Source organism: Lytechinus variegatus, chromosome 8 (assembly GCF_018143015.1).
Source record: "Lytechinus variegatus isolate NC3 chromosome 8, Lvar_3.0, whole genome shotgun sequence".
NCBI classification, from domain to species: Eukaryota; Metazoa; Echinodermata; class Echinoidea; order Temnopleuroida; family Toxopneustidae; genus Lytechinus; species Lytechinus variegatus.
This window is the reverse complement of record NC_054747.1, coordinates 30,762,619-30,777,573: the sequence shown is the minus strand read 5'-3', so window position 1 is coordinate 30,777,573 and position 14,955 is coordinate 30,762,619. Positions and strand designations below refer to the sequence as shown.

The window sequence follows — 14,955 nt, the reverse complement described above, 5'->3', positions numbered from 1 at the left end:
AAATATTGATATTTTGAGAAAGGGACAGAAAGAGAGAGAGAGGTAGAGTGCCGGAAGATGGAGAAAGAGATTGAGAAAATGAGAAAGAGCATGCTGTTGAACTGTCCACTACTCAAAAGCAATCTCACCTACTTGCCCAGCATTTTTGTCTGACAAGTTGTTGGTTCTGATTATTTTCCATAATTTTGATTGGCTGAGGAGGGCAAATCCTATGGTAACTGTTGGACAAGTCCTTTCATGAAACATTCTCCTGAACCAACTTGGCAAGATGCCTTGAGGTTTTCTGACCACTGCTTAAAAATTCCTTGTGATGACACTGGTACAGAAATGATATTTGAGTAATTTCAGCACTCCACTTAAAAAAAGTATAGATGGCGAAATTACCGGAATGGTGAAGTTCATGCAGAGGTACTTCGATAGATTTTCCTCTCTTGCAGGCCCATCAAATTATTTTATTTGCTTAAATTATCTTGTTCTGAGGTGGCATTTCTATTACTTTCACTTTTTATTCTCCAACTGGTGATTTTTTTTTCCATCTCCTTTCTTTCAGTTGTTTTCATATCACTAAATTATGGTTCTGATTATATATTGTAATGTATACATTTGTATAATGGAATAAATTTATTTTATTGAAATTACAAAGTCAGTGATGTATACTTTTGTCTTATGTCAACGTTTTATGAAACTGCAGAAGAAGAAAAGATAAGGGAAGAAGAAAAGAGAAGAGAAGCGAAGAAGAAAAGTGAAGATAAAACGTAGAAGAAAAGAGAAAAAGAAGAGTGAAGAAGAAAAAAAAGTGAAGAAAAAAAGAGAAGAAAAAGGACACTATATATTTATTAGGTTCTTATCTATCGAGTAGAAACAGACTTAACAGACCTCCCAAACCTTTTCTGATGGAAGCAGAAACAAACTTCAATTTCTTTTCTTTACAGACTTCTTTGTAGGATGAGGGTTTATATTTTTGTTCACTGAAATCAGGGCATTCAGAGAAAAAATCATAATAGGATGGGACCCCCCTCCTTGATCTCAAATATCCTAGTCCTTTGAGGGTCAATTTATTGTCACTAGACGAAGGATTACAAACCTTTGCCAAATAGCACAGAACCAGAATGGCAGTTTTACGCTCTTTTCTGAAAGCCAACGCTACACATCTAGGACAGGAAACTATGACAAACTTTATAGACCGCCTTTTTTGTTGTGTGAATTACAAATTATTCTCTGTTCTTGAACACCTCAATGTAGTTGACGGAAAATTCCTCCTTGTAAGGGTATTTGTGCATTATTTATGGCTTAATTTACAGATTTTTCATGCGGGTATATAAAGACAAAAAAATTACCTCTTATATAATATTAATAAATCAAAGGCATTTTACATGGCTCTTCTCTAATCAATTGCCTTTATAGGGGATAATAATATCCAAAGCCTACAGAAATTTATACAGTCAATTCATTAGAGTATTATGTGCTGATAAAGAATGATGTCTCTTTTTTGATATATTTTTATATGTATTTCATCATTCCTGCCAGCTTGACATTCGACAAGTTTGAGTTTAGTTATTCTTATTTTCCAAAAAGAAATACCAATAAAACAGAAGAAACCAAACATCAGGTGAGTCGGTATTCATATGAAATATAATTAAATTAGTCTGCACATATTCAATTACAATGCTGACATTAAAAGTTCTTCACAATGGTAACACAGTCATAGCATCGATATGACAATTTAACAATAGGTTCATGATCTATTGATCCACTATCTAAAATCAATCGATGGAAAAATCAAATCCCCAGCCCCCCCCCTTAAAGAAAGGTAGACAAAAGACAACTGACATTTTCATAAAATAATATATCTTTACCTTGAAAATGATGTGAAAGACAACCAAAAATTCTTCAAACGTAATGCAATCGAAAAAAAAAGAGATTTATCTATGTTGAAACAAAGAATGTAGTACTCCAAAGGATTTTTAAGGTAAAGATAAGTTTTGGTGATTCTGTCATCTCATAGGCACACTTTTTATTTAATTTATTTCTTATTTATTTTTTATTAATTTTATTTATGTATGCATTCATTTTTTTTGGAGGGGGGGGGGACAGGACAATTCTTCCTTATATATACCTATATAATCAGTTGGAATGGAATAAATACTGCCTGTTTAAAAGGAGTGTTGCATGACAGAAACTAAATCAAAAGTGTTTCTCTCTTTTTGGTGCTGATTTGTTAAGTAAATTACATTACTGGTATAAATGGATATTACTTAAAATATATATATAGCAATAATGATATCAACACAGCAGATGAGCATGACTAAACGATGTAATCACCCTTTCTCCAAATGCAACATCAAGTGATCTTTACTGGATATACAAAGCATGACTTTTGCAATAAAAAAATGTTTGATTAATTTCTTTTTTTTCGTTTGGTGATTCATGATTGGTGATTTCAAATATTCATTGGACAAATGAATTAATTAATTTTTCTTCTCTGGCAAAATCTGGCATGCAAAATTAAGGACAATATATACAAAAAAGGCAGATAAATTGCATGTAGTTGTTAAAGTCATAAATGTTCTGACTAATATCTTAACTAAGAATCCCAGGGCTTAAAAATGATTTCTCTGTAACACAAAATCATTTCTTATTCTAGTTATTCAAAAATAAAGCTGTCAGGAATTGCCCAAATCACCTTCCTTTATTTACTACAGGGTGTGCACTTACATAATTGTCTTTCCAAGAATCCCTGTATAGTTAGTCCACTACATATCAACCACCTCTTTGTTACCGACCACCTTACATGCATTAAGATGATTGCATAGCATAAACACTACAAGCAGGAAAGTAGACGCAGTGTCCAAAGGAATAACAGAATTGATTTTACGAGGGGAAAAAGACGGATAAAAAGGTAAAATTTTTGTAGAATTTATCAAAATTGTATTGACCAGACCCACAACCCACTGCAAAAACATAAATGCTTTAGAACAAATATCTGTCATTAATCGTCGAATCATGTGCCGAAGTTCGCAGTTGAAATAATGAGACAATCATTTCATTAAGCATGGTGATATCATAGAACTAATTTGGAAGAGTAAAAATATTTTGCCACCGCGACAAGAATAGTAGGTGGCCAGTCCTAAAAGAAGGGTGCAAATGAGCATATTTAAATCACGAATTCATTGGTCGGTGATATATACCCGCATAGAGTCTGAGTCTTCAATCTAAACTTGGGATTCTGATCTGCTCAAGTTTCTGCACAAACGAAACAAAAACTAGGTTAAACTGAGAATTAATTATTTTCGTAGAAACCATGCTTAGAAAATAAGGTGGTCATTAAGAGGTGTGTCAACCATACACAAATCATCAAATTAGAAATAAAGATACAATACATAGTTATGTTGTAACAAAGTTCATTTAGTCTTGGATTTAGATAGGCTTATGTGATATTACATATTTAAACATATCACATATGTAATTTAAAAGATTATTTGTTTCAGTTATGCACATGATTCACACAAAAACACTTTTTGTGATAATATAATTTCAGAAATATGATCAAATATATATAAATTTTCAAAAGAATCTTTGGAAATATCAATTATCTAGTATTCTATAACATCGTAGAAGAATCCGGCCAGGTAGAACCGCACAAAGAAAGCTACACATGATCCAAGTACCTGGAGGTAAAACAAAATAAAAGAATTAAACTATTGAAATATATAAAGAATTCAAATTTTGTGCACATCAATAAATGATTTACAAATATATCAAAGAAGATAATATGAGTGGGCAAGTAATTGGTTTACTTTCTGCTTTATATGGAAGGTGCTACGCTCTCAAAGTTTTGTGCCTTGTGGAGTTCATGAAGTGAAATAAGAATGGAGGAAATGGGAAGTTAGATATACTTAGAGTTTGAAAATTTCAGGTATTGATCAACTAGAAAAGTTAACAACTACCTCCATTAACATAAAACCATGTGTGTTGGCTCGGTCTCAAAAAGCTTCATATATATAATTAATTGATAAACACTAAAATTTGTTTAAATGGCAGAATTTAGATGCAAGTGAAGAGACGCTAGCAACGTCTTGAGTCTTCACAAAGCCAATTTCCTCTACAAGCATTACAAAATTTTAACCATCGTTAAATTTAACGATCAATAAAATGTTGTAATGCGGGTAGAGCAAACAACAGGGTTCCTAGCTTTTCAAAAAAACGAAATTCCCTGATTTTTCCCTGATGAAGTTTTAAAATTCCCTGATAATTATTTAAACCCATTCCCAGTTTCACATGTTTTCTAAGCTGTCTCAGTGAATTACATGTATTTTCAGTATAAAAACAATAATGTAAAACTAATTAGCACTATTACACTGGTATGTAACAGCCTCCCTTCTCCCCATACAGCTATCCTTTCCTCACCTTATACAGAAAGAGTTGATTCAAGGCAATCCTAGTACATATCATTGAAAACAACACAAAACAGTCTGACTACCGTGCTTTCAACTTTTGAGACGATCAAATTCCGATTTTTTCCCCTCATTTCAGACATTCTTCCCTAATTTGAGGTATTTTTTTTCAAATTCCCTGATTTTTACCCGACTAGAAAAAAGTATAATTTCTCTGATTTCCCTGAAACAAGAATAAAGCCATTCTCACCTGTATGAAGAGCATAACAAGAACCAAAGTTCTTTCATGCATCGGTCCCATAATTTTAAGGATGAGATTTAGAATGGTGAAATTACTGCATTCCGTCTCATCTTTATCTTCACCCACTCCTTCTTTGATGTGTATCACCCCAACAAGCCCACAGACTCTTACTGCTAGCCTCCCTGAAAACAACAACAAATAATATGCAATTATACAAAAGCACAAAGTAAAACAGTAAAAGCACAAAACCTGAAGCACAAAGTGAAGCAGTAAAATGTAATTTTACGAAAGCAGTATTTTGCTGTGATATGATAACAGAGAATATCATTCAGACACAGGAGAATAAGAACATGTCTTACTATAGAATGCCATGCTCATTTTGCTCATGACTATTAAAGCAATTATTCATCTTCTACAAGACGATTTTGCTTATATTTATTCACAAATAATATGTCCATTTATATAGTGGCGTGCTGCCTGTTTCTATATGTATACTCTGCTGCACTTGATACTTGATATCATACTATAAAATATGTACAAAATAGGAAAAACACACAATTGAAGAGGAAAATGAACCAAGAAAGGAATTCAAACATAGTATAAAGAAATATACATCATTGTGACAGAGCCAAAAGAAGACAAAGTTAGTCTTAAAAATCAGACACCAGTAGTTGACCTGCCAGAGGCACTAAAGCATTCAAGGAATAAATCCAACCGGGTACCCAATCACATCACCAGGGTCGAGTGCAACAAGATTAATATCTTGCTGAAGGAAGTTACGCCATGGGCTGGGATTTGAACATATGACCCTCTCTTTAAAAGTCTGGACACTAGTCCACTGGGCAACAACGATCCAAATCTAATAAGTCATTGTGTTGGATACTGTTATACTGTTATAATTCTTTGAGATAGTTACCATAATTATAAGAAAGCTTTCAAGTCTGGTGGAATGGATCATAATGGTTAAAACTCACCAATAAAACCCAGATTTTTCATCTTAAATCTTGTAAAGCTCATTCCTAGGGTATCTGTCTGTGGATCAAACCTGTTAATAAAAAATGACAAAATGATACATCATGTATACATCAATATAATATATTATACATGTAGGCATAAAGAACAAAATTCACACAAAATTATAAGTTACATTTGTGGTTAGCTATGATACATTATATCTGGGCCCTGTCTTACAAGAGTTGCGATTGTTCCAATCAATCGTAACTCTATGGAAATCTATCAGTGTAATTATTTTTTCTACAGGAAATTTGCACAATGTCCTTTGTAAACAAAGAGAAGCACAGGGAATTTGTTGACGTTGCTGGCCGTCCATAGTTGTGATTGATCAGATCAATCGCAAATCTTTGTAAGACCATATAATAACTACATAGAAATGGACTAAAATCAATTGCACAATCCCTGTACCTATCTTCATTGGTTCAATATGCTTTGTTTGATGCTCAATTTATCTGAGAGAAATGGTCATTCAAGTTCTTCAATTGGAAATATCACAACATTCCATGAAGAATGGCAAATGAGCAATACAGATTAGCATTATTCAATTTTTTACTCCCTCTGTATAAAGTATTAACCTAGAGAGTCTATGCCAGGGGCAGGGCACAAAATGGAAGAGCAAAAGGACAGTACAATTCACTTTACTAATCAACCTCCCTCTGTATCATGTACTTACTTTGGGAGTCTATGCCAGGGACAGGGTACAAAATAGAACAGCAAAAGAACTAACAAATTAAATTTACTTATCAACCCCCCTCTGTATCGTGTACTCCTTTTGGTAGTCTAGGCCGTCGGCAGGGCACAAAATGGAAGAGCTCAATACTGTGCAATTCAATTTACTTATTGACCCCCCTCTGAATAATGTACTTACTTTGGTAGTCTATGCCAGCGGCAGGGCAAAAAATGGAAGAGCTCAGTACTGTGCAATCGAATTTACTAATCAACCTCCCTCTGTATTGTGTACTTACTTTGGGAGTCTTGTGACGGGGGCAGGGTACAAATTAGAAGAGCTCAGTACTGCGTAATTCAGTTTACTTATCAACCTCCCTCTGTATCATGTACTTACTTTGGGGGTCTGTGACGGGGGCAGGGCACAAAATGGAAGAGCTCAGTACTGTGCAATTCAATTTACTAATCAACCCCCCTCTGTATCATGTACTTACTTTGGTAGTCTATCCTGGGGGCAGGGCACAAAATGGAAGAGCTCAGTACTGTGCAAATTTAATTTACTAATCAACCCCCCTCTGTATCATGTACTTACTTTGGTAGTCTATGCCGGGGGCAGGGCACAAAATGGAAGAGCTGAGGAACTGAGAAGATGAAGTTGATGACTTGCGGTATGAAGAAAAGAAGCATGGTCTTACTGAAATGGCCCAAGATGGCGACCACAGCAAACGTCATTCCAGCAAAATAGCAGAAGGTGTCTCCCACGAAGGCTCTGGATGGATACCTAGGGAAAGAAATTGATGGCAGATACAAAACGATAAAAAATTGGATTGAATTTCACAATTTATTTAATTTATTTATTTTAAGGGGTCCACAACTTATTGTATCAATGCTTTATTTCATTGAATACATTGTAATAAATATATTCTAAGCCTTATGCCAAAAGGGCCTTAACCCGATTTTAGGGGTTCTGAATATTTTATAATAAATTTAACACATTTCATGTAAAACTTAATAACTTAACACGTTTATCGAAATTGGCTTCAAAAGCAAAAAAACGACCACAAACTTTTGATTATTAGAGAGGCCAAAACCTTTAAACGCCATTATCTCGGAATGGCCAAAAGCAGTTAAGGCCCTTTTGGCATAAGGCCGACGATATTCTCATTGTTATTACACATAATAATAAATTAATACATGAACAAAAATGGGTTAAATGAATTATAAGAATGCATCCATCATTTCAATTTGAATGCAAGTCAAATACATGGACATCAGTTCTCATGAAGTATATAGCATGACTGGGATTTCTTACTTCATGAACAAACAAGAAATAAAGCTACCTGTAAATTTTGTGTTTCACTTTTCTCAACCCTCAAATTTTTATACTGCCTTGTAGTTTATGTGGTAAAGAATATGCTGGCCAAATTTCAGCGCGATCACGCGAACGGCAGTCAAGATCAGAGTGGGGGGGGGGGGGGGTGCAGTCCTCAATAGGGTTAAGAGTCATGGATGTTTGAAGATCATTTCTTTTCAACATCCAAAATTCAGGCATAGAATTAAACCTAAATCAGATATTAAATATGATCCATTCCCGGAAGAACCTTTGAAAAAAAATTCTTTCAAAATGACTTTCAGTTTACAAGAGTGCTTATCAGTCACTTTGACTTTGTAAATAAATGGAGGATTTGCTGATAAAAATTGAGATAATATGATATTATCTAATGATGGTCAACTCACCAATTATGATAAAGAAGAGCCAGGCATACAGCACAAAATGGCATCATGAAATACAAAGAGAATTGATGTGCTTCTGTCCAGTTGCCTGCAAAGAGAGCATGGTAAGCAAATCTTTAATATCAATTCAATTACTTTATCAGTCATTTCCTTGTTTAAAAAACACAAAAACTTTCCTCATATTCTACATACCGGTAATATAGAGATTACAACATTTTCATTTCATTCTAATTCAAAACTCCATTTAGCAAAGATTGTACCGTCTTCCGTATCTTGAATTAAGAAATCAAAGGACAAGATGTGCCAGTTTTTGCAGTTTTAATCTTCTCTTATTCTTTAAATAATATATATTTAAATCTAAAATGTGATTACTTTATATTTGATTACTCCATAGTAATAAAAAATATGATTACTTTATAGAGTAAATGTAAGGCTTTCCAAAAGGAAAAAAATTCATTAATTTTCAAAAATTTGCCTAGAAATTAGGTGAATGCCGATTTGTAGAATCACTGATCACAAATCACAAATTGAATCATTAAAACTACTGCATACCTGAAAGTTGGACAATATTAAAGATGATAACACTAATGCAGATGACAGCAGACTGACCACACTCTATGCCATTCACTCCAGCCAAGATGTTAATAGCATTGGTACAGAAGACGGCTAACATACCCATGTATATGTAGTACAAGACTCCTGCATCGTGAAGATAGGGTATAGAATATACATAATAAGAGCTGCCAACCTGAACAAGACCATTTCAGTACCGGTATTTCAAAAGCTGAAATTCAGTATTTTGGTGAGGAAATCAGCATTTTCAAAGGAATAACCATACAACACCACATAACAGTGGAAGTTTAGAAATCAGTATTTTTGCATAAAACCATTGGTATCATTCTCATTTATAGTTACTGAAAATAAATACTACTTTGCAGTTCTGTATTATACAGTGAGTGAGATATGTTATAAAGAATCATTACTTCACAGCAATCTTATAGATATCAGCTATCTTTGAACACTGACCCCCCTATTGCCTGAAGCTTACTTTATTGATGATAACTATTATGGAAACCTTGATTTGATTCAGCTATGTTATCATAGAAATTATTACTTCCCCTATGAAATACTCAGCAAACCTCAATTCACAATAGGGAAGTATTTTTGAGCAAAACACGAGACATACAATATATGCTCTCAAATTTTTTTAGTTAATTTTCCTCACATAGATCAAATAAGCGAACCAAAGTATCCCCTTTTCTGGCAAAAGTTTCTCCCACTCCCTAGGAAACATTCCGACAAGAGCTTCAAGACTCCAAACTAAAGCCGGGGTTATAATATAATGATAATAATCAGCATTTATATAGTGCTTTATCAATCTACAACTCTACAAAGCACTTCACAATTATTATTACCCGGCCACTGGATTCATAGCATTCCAAGCAGACTGTTAGGCGCAAACTTGCTAAACCAACCACAATGACGGTTGTTTCCTACCGATACCCAATTAGCACCTGGGTGAGGGTGGCAAAGTGTGGATTGATGCCTTGCCAAAGGACGCTAGGCCATGGTGGGATTCAAACACACGACCCTCTGATTACAAGGCGAGTCAGAACCGCTACACCACGGCGCTTCCACGCCACGGCCCTTCCACAATATCCAAGTCCTTTGGAAGCAAATAGAGGTGTTATGATCATGATGTGATATGCGCTATAAGAACTGTTTATTATTATCTTACCTAAGTTGAGGTCATTTCCAATGTAAGCATTCAGTGGTTTGGGGACCATGATGGTTGTTGAGCCATAATTGACGACATAGACCATTAGCAAGGGTAGCGTTGCCATCGTAGGCAGCTGGAGCTTATGCCGCCATCTGAGGTCCAGGACATCGTCTGCGAATCCAAGGAATATCATACAGCATATGGACAGCAAGGCTGCTATGAATTCAACAAACTGCATTGGAAAGAGAAACAAATAATGTCATCAAGAGAGGGTTTCTCTACTGCACATATTTAAATGCAAAGGAAACTAAAGAGGAGATGGAATTTGGAGCTAAATACAGAGGCTCAAGTCTGCATTCAGAATGATATTATAGTACATAACATTTCTAAGGCGCTTACTACATGCATTTCTAAGGGTACTGTGTTCTGTTTATGGTTTATACATGGGGGGGGGGGGTGGAGACACATTTAATCATAATCAAAACTGGTGGGCATCTCCAATTGACCGACCCACAACTGTGAATCAGCTATTAAACAGGTAAGTTTTGAAGCATCCATGAAAATTATCTGGAATGACCCCTTTCCCACAAGAAAAAAAAGGTGCTTTTTATGAAAAAAAACATGTTGATATCGAAGTGTGAATTTGGGCTTTAGTCTGAAAAGTGGCATCCCTGAACTCCAATTACACTTGCATCCAATCTGGTATACTAAGTGTCTGGATGACTAGGAATTTTAATAAAGACATCGTTGATACAGTACATCTATGTTAAATGTTTAGCAGAATACCATCAACATGTTTAAGGGTTGTGAGTAACTGCTAATGAAAATAGCTGAAATAACAATAGCTCCTTTACTTTTGTTTTATAGGTAAAGTAACACAAAAGGCTGAAAATAATATGTTAAAGATTCAACTGATTGGTAGAACTCAATTAAAGCAAATTTTAATCTTTTCACAATCAATTTGTTTTTTTCCTTGTGAGCTTTTGCCTACTCGTTTCTGCAGTCTTCTTCAGACTCACACTGACAGACTTCTGCGCTGCCTATGCTACCCAATCTACGAGTCAGCGCGAGACTGAAGAAGCCTGCAGAAAGAAGTAGACGAAAGCTCACAAAGTAAAAACCACATTGATTGTGAAAAGATTAATATATGTTTTATCTCATAATAAGCTGTAAATCTGAAATCAGCTAAGTAGCTTAACTGTCACATCCCTCATTATTATCCAAAATGCCTCAAAGAGATAGTCTTACCCTGTCATGAGGGAAATCTTCTCTGGTATCCGCCTTCCACATCCTCCAAAACGGAACAGGAATGAAGAGAAACATGACAATGAGAAAAACAGCTCCAGTGATGACGCCAAGGCCTTCTGGACTATAGCAATGACATAAGAAAAAGAGAGAAAAATGCTGTTAGTCTAAAAAAGTGAAATTTTGACCCTACCTCACACTGCCACTACTTTGTCTTGATGTGAGTTGATAATCAAAAAGATTTGGAATAGATTAGGCAGTGAAAATCATTCATGATATCTTTTGTTTCTAGAAGGTAATAAATGAATTATCATCTGTTAAACATTCAGGCTCAGATCTGGTCTTAAATTTCATTTTTTTAAAAATTATTTAAGTGAACTGTCTGCTCACATTACAGGGCAGAAACTAATAAAACAGGGTTCCTACATGTATTTATCAATATAGCCTACAGTGTATCGGTAATTCAATGTAAAGGAATGCTAAGCTTTTAAAATTCAAACATGAAATGTATTTTATTTTGTTAAAAGTTTTGCTAAATCCCTTCATCCCCGAACAAGCTCAATCTATGAAACTTTCCCCTTTTTCTCTATGAATACAAATCCATTCTCACTTTGACATTATTATTACAATGAGTTCTTTTCATCAATTGATATGGCTTTAAAGCTATGAAGTTAAGTAAAATTTAGGAGTTTTAAATCAAGGGTCATTTATTGGTAGTGGAGCATTATTACTGGAACAAGCAGAAATCATATAAAAAGTCTAAAATTAGAATTTTTTAGTACTAATAGAAAAAAATCTAAGCATACTTCCGTTGTTTAAATGTATTTTTTTTGTGATATTGATTTCAAAAGCAACCCAATTTCCTTGCATCACCCCAATTTGCTTGATTTGTAATTGGAAATATTAAAGTTTCTTTTAATGTCCTGATATTTTTTCTTTGATCAATGATAAAGATGCAAATGTTGGTTCTATAGGTCCGAGTCAAAACCTATGCATGCTATTAAAAACCAATACACTATTCATTAGTACTACCATTAATCAAAGAGTAGGGAGTTCACTCAGTGTATTGCACCTGCCAGTCCCCTGCAAACCTCAATAATACACCTGGGCCCTGTCTTACAAAGAGTTACGATTGATCCAATCAATCTGAACTCTGGAAATCCATCAGTGTCATAATTTCTACCACAGGAAATTTGCAAAATATCCCTTGCAAACAAAAGAGAACACACCAAATTGTCAAGAAATCATTGAATTTATGGATATACATTCAAAACTAGAATTTTTTTTGGAACAAACATGCATTTTATATGTTGAGTTTGCTGGCTTTCCATAGTTGCTATTGATCAGATCAATCGCAACTCTTTGAAAGACGGGGCCTAGAAGGTATTCTAAACTCAGAAAGGATAGCCATTCTCTTACACTTTCTTTGCTTGTTGTCCTTTTGGCACCTTCTTGCTCATATCCTTGCCGTACATGTCTGCGGCGATGAAGAGATCATAGAACCGTGGGATGAGACGTACAGTGAGGATGAAGGCACATACTGACATAGCAGCATTGATGTAGAGCGGCCAATGGTTCGCTTGCTGCACTTCCATCTGTGAAGAATATGAAAAGAATTTGAATTCTATGAAAAAAAAATGATTTTGCTGTTTTCAATTTAATAGTGCGCTTGTTACAAGAGTGGATCCAGTATGTTGTAACTTTTTATAAACTACCTTTAATGCTAATAAAGCTTAGCCTTATCCTTAGCCCACCCATGGTTTCAAATCATCTCGCATGCGAGGGATTCATATGCACCTGGTGCACACGAATCTTTCACACCCTTTTTACTAAAATAACTATGACTTTACATCATAGCTAAGAATTCTAATTGTGCTACGAGACTTACCGAACCGTATGGATCGTTTGTTGAATTCTCTTTGCTGTTTTTTTTAATAAAATAAGAGCATTTTTCGTGATCTTAACGTAGATACCTTCTGCTCAGCGTGGATATCAATTTTTGCTTAAAGAGGGCGCGCGATATTATTCACAAGCTGGTAGGCACTTAAGAACCAAGTTTGAAAGGATACTCGTAAAATTACGTCACTCTCGCGATGAATATTCATTAGATCGTGGTCATGCGTGTTCAATACACACTGAGTGCATGCATGCAGAGAGTTTGTATTGAACCACACGACCACGATCTAATGAATATTCATCGCGAGAGTGACGTAATTTTACGAGTGTCCTTACAAACTTGGTTCTTAAGTGCCTACCGTTTGTTTACGGTATACCTTTGTTTACGGTTTTGCAAGCTAGCTGCATTCTAGGCGATCAGCATTATTTTCTTGCTCGTTCAATCCACTTTCATCATCATCTTGTCAAAAGATGGCGTACTTTACCAATAAGTATATACATGAGATGCAACCTGTTGATTTTTGGTACAATTTCCTATTATGCGCTGACGACTTGAATCGAGAATGTTCGATAGGAAAAATTGCTTTTCGATTGTTGTTTGCGGACTTTCCACCGCAGTATCAAGGATAACTAAGGACGGATTGAACGGTTGATATTTGGAGGTAAGCGATAAAAACAGTTTTATAAATAATTCCTTTTTAAAATGAAGTTAAAATACGAATGTTCAATTGCAAGAGTCATAGACAGTGGAGAAATATTGAAAGGACTTTGGCGTGTTTCATTCCCTCACATTCGTGTGATGAATGAAAACGTCAAAGTCCACTATGAAATCACATGCGTTGTGTGAGGTTGGTATTACTAACCTCGCATGTTGTGTGAGTGTCCTTAGCCTTGGCTTTAGCCTTTTTTTTAGGAAAGAAATTCTAAATTGAAATACCGGCATATAAACATATCTGAATTGGTGGGGTCGGCAATTAAAATCAGGACAGTACAGTACATGAGCTCTCTGACCTGATGCTCTTACAACTAGGCCTAGACCATAAATACTTGAGCACTTAATATGGCTAACTTGTTAGATAGATTTCTATTATAAAATTAGTATTATAAGTTATAGAACTATCAGAGGGAACAAACACAAAAATGAAGGCGTGGGACCGCACAAAATGTGAATTTACATTTTGGAGACAATTTGTGCCTTACTATGAAGGAAAAACGGAAAATGAACGAATGTCATACCTTTCCCGTAGACTTCGGTGGCTTGTTAGACAAAATTGGAGGTGACTGGAAGTAGAAATGAGACAAAATCAGCTGTGCAACGTGTCATCCGTATCACTTTCTGAAATATAAATATACAGCTAGTCTTTTTCCAGTCGGCCTGCTCATTCGATCGAATCACGGGATTTTGAAGGGGGAAGAGGCCGGGCCCGATCGAGAGGGCAAGCGCGCCAGGGGCCTGGGCAATGTCTATGAAGTGATAAAAGTTTTACGGTCCAGCTAGGTCCATTATGTTATACCCTTTACTCTTCTCTTTTCCTCAAGTGGTTTTGGAAGTTGAAGAATCAAAGGGGCGGGGGTGATCCCTGTGGATAAAAATGATCGAGGACCGGGATATTTTAAGCCCCGCCCCCCTTCCGGTCCAAGCATGCTACCTCGATCCTCATGTTGATTTTATTGATATATAAATATGAATCATGAAGATATTTGTTTTCCAACATAAAACCACATTTAATTTCTCAGAATAGGGAATTTAATTGCCCTATGTACAGCCAAACCTATATCTCTCGATATTGCAGCCTTGCTATCACGACGGGCTCATGGTAGATTGAATAAAAAAAATCAACAAATTTTCTGCTGTATATTGGGGGTTGGCTATATCAACTATAGTACGCACTCTGAATTAACAATCATAATAAGCTCCCAAAATACATAAAAAATGAATAAATAAACAAATAATATAGAATATGGGGGGGGGCGATGGAATAATGGGAGTACAGGGACAAATTTTTGCATTCTTTAAATTAAAGGGAAATCTATTTGTGATGGAT

At 35.3% G+C, this 14,955-nt stretch overlaps 1 protein-coding gene across 1 annotated transcript; it reads right to left on the bottom strand.

The window, feature by feature from the left end:
* Positions 1–2,431: 2,431 nt before the first annotated feature.
* LOC121420325 (UDP-N-acetylglucosamine--dolichyl-phosphate N-acetylglucosaminephosphotransferase-like) lies at positions 2,432–14,244 on the bottom strand. Its single transcript, XM_041614912.1, has 10 exons — positions 14,147–14,244; positions 12,434–12,609; positions 11,018–11,138; positions 9,788–10,001; positions 8,602–8,748; positions 8,053–8,137; positions 6,908–7,096; positions 5,610–5,680; positions 4,645–4,817; positions 2,432–3,668 (listed from the first exon to the last, which is right to left on the bottom strand). Exons 2-10 carry the CDS (start codon positions 12,607–12,609, stop codon positions 3,594–3,596), a joined length of 1,251 nt encoding a protein of 416 aa, XP_041470846.1. The 5' UTR covers positions 14,147–14,244; the 3' UTR covers positions 2,432–3,593.
* Between the last annotated feature and the right edge of the window lie 711 nt (positions 14,245–14,955).

Bases quoted from the DNA above. Each gene is read 5' to 3' on its own strand.
- LOC121420325 (XM_041614912.1), bottom strand. From the start codon at position 12,609: ATGGAAGTGCAGCAAGCGAACCATTGGCCGCTCTACATCAATGCTGCT. The intron at 8,138-8,601 runs GTATGCAGTAGT...CTCTCTTTGCAG, and splicing joins TAATATTGTCCAACTTTCAG to GCAACTGGACAGAAGCACAT. The intron at 5,681-6,907 runs GTAAGTACATGA...TTTTATTAACAG, and splicing joins CCCCGGCATAGACTACCAAA to GTTTGATCCACAGACAGATA.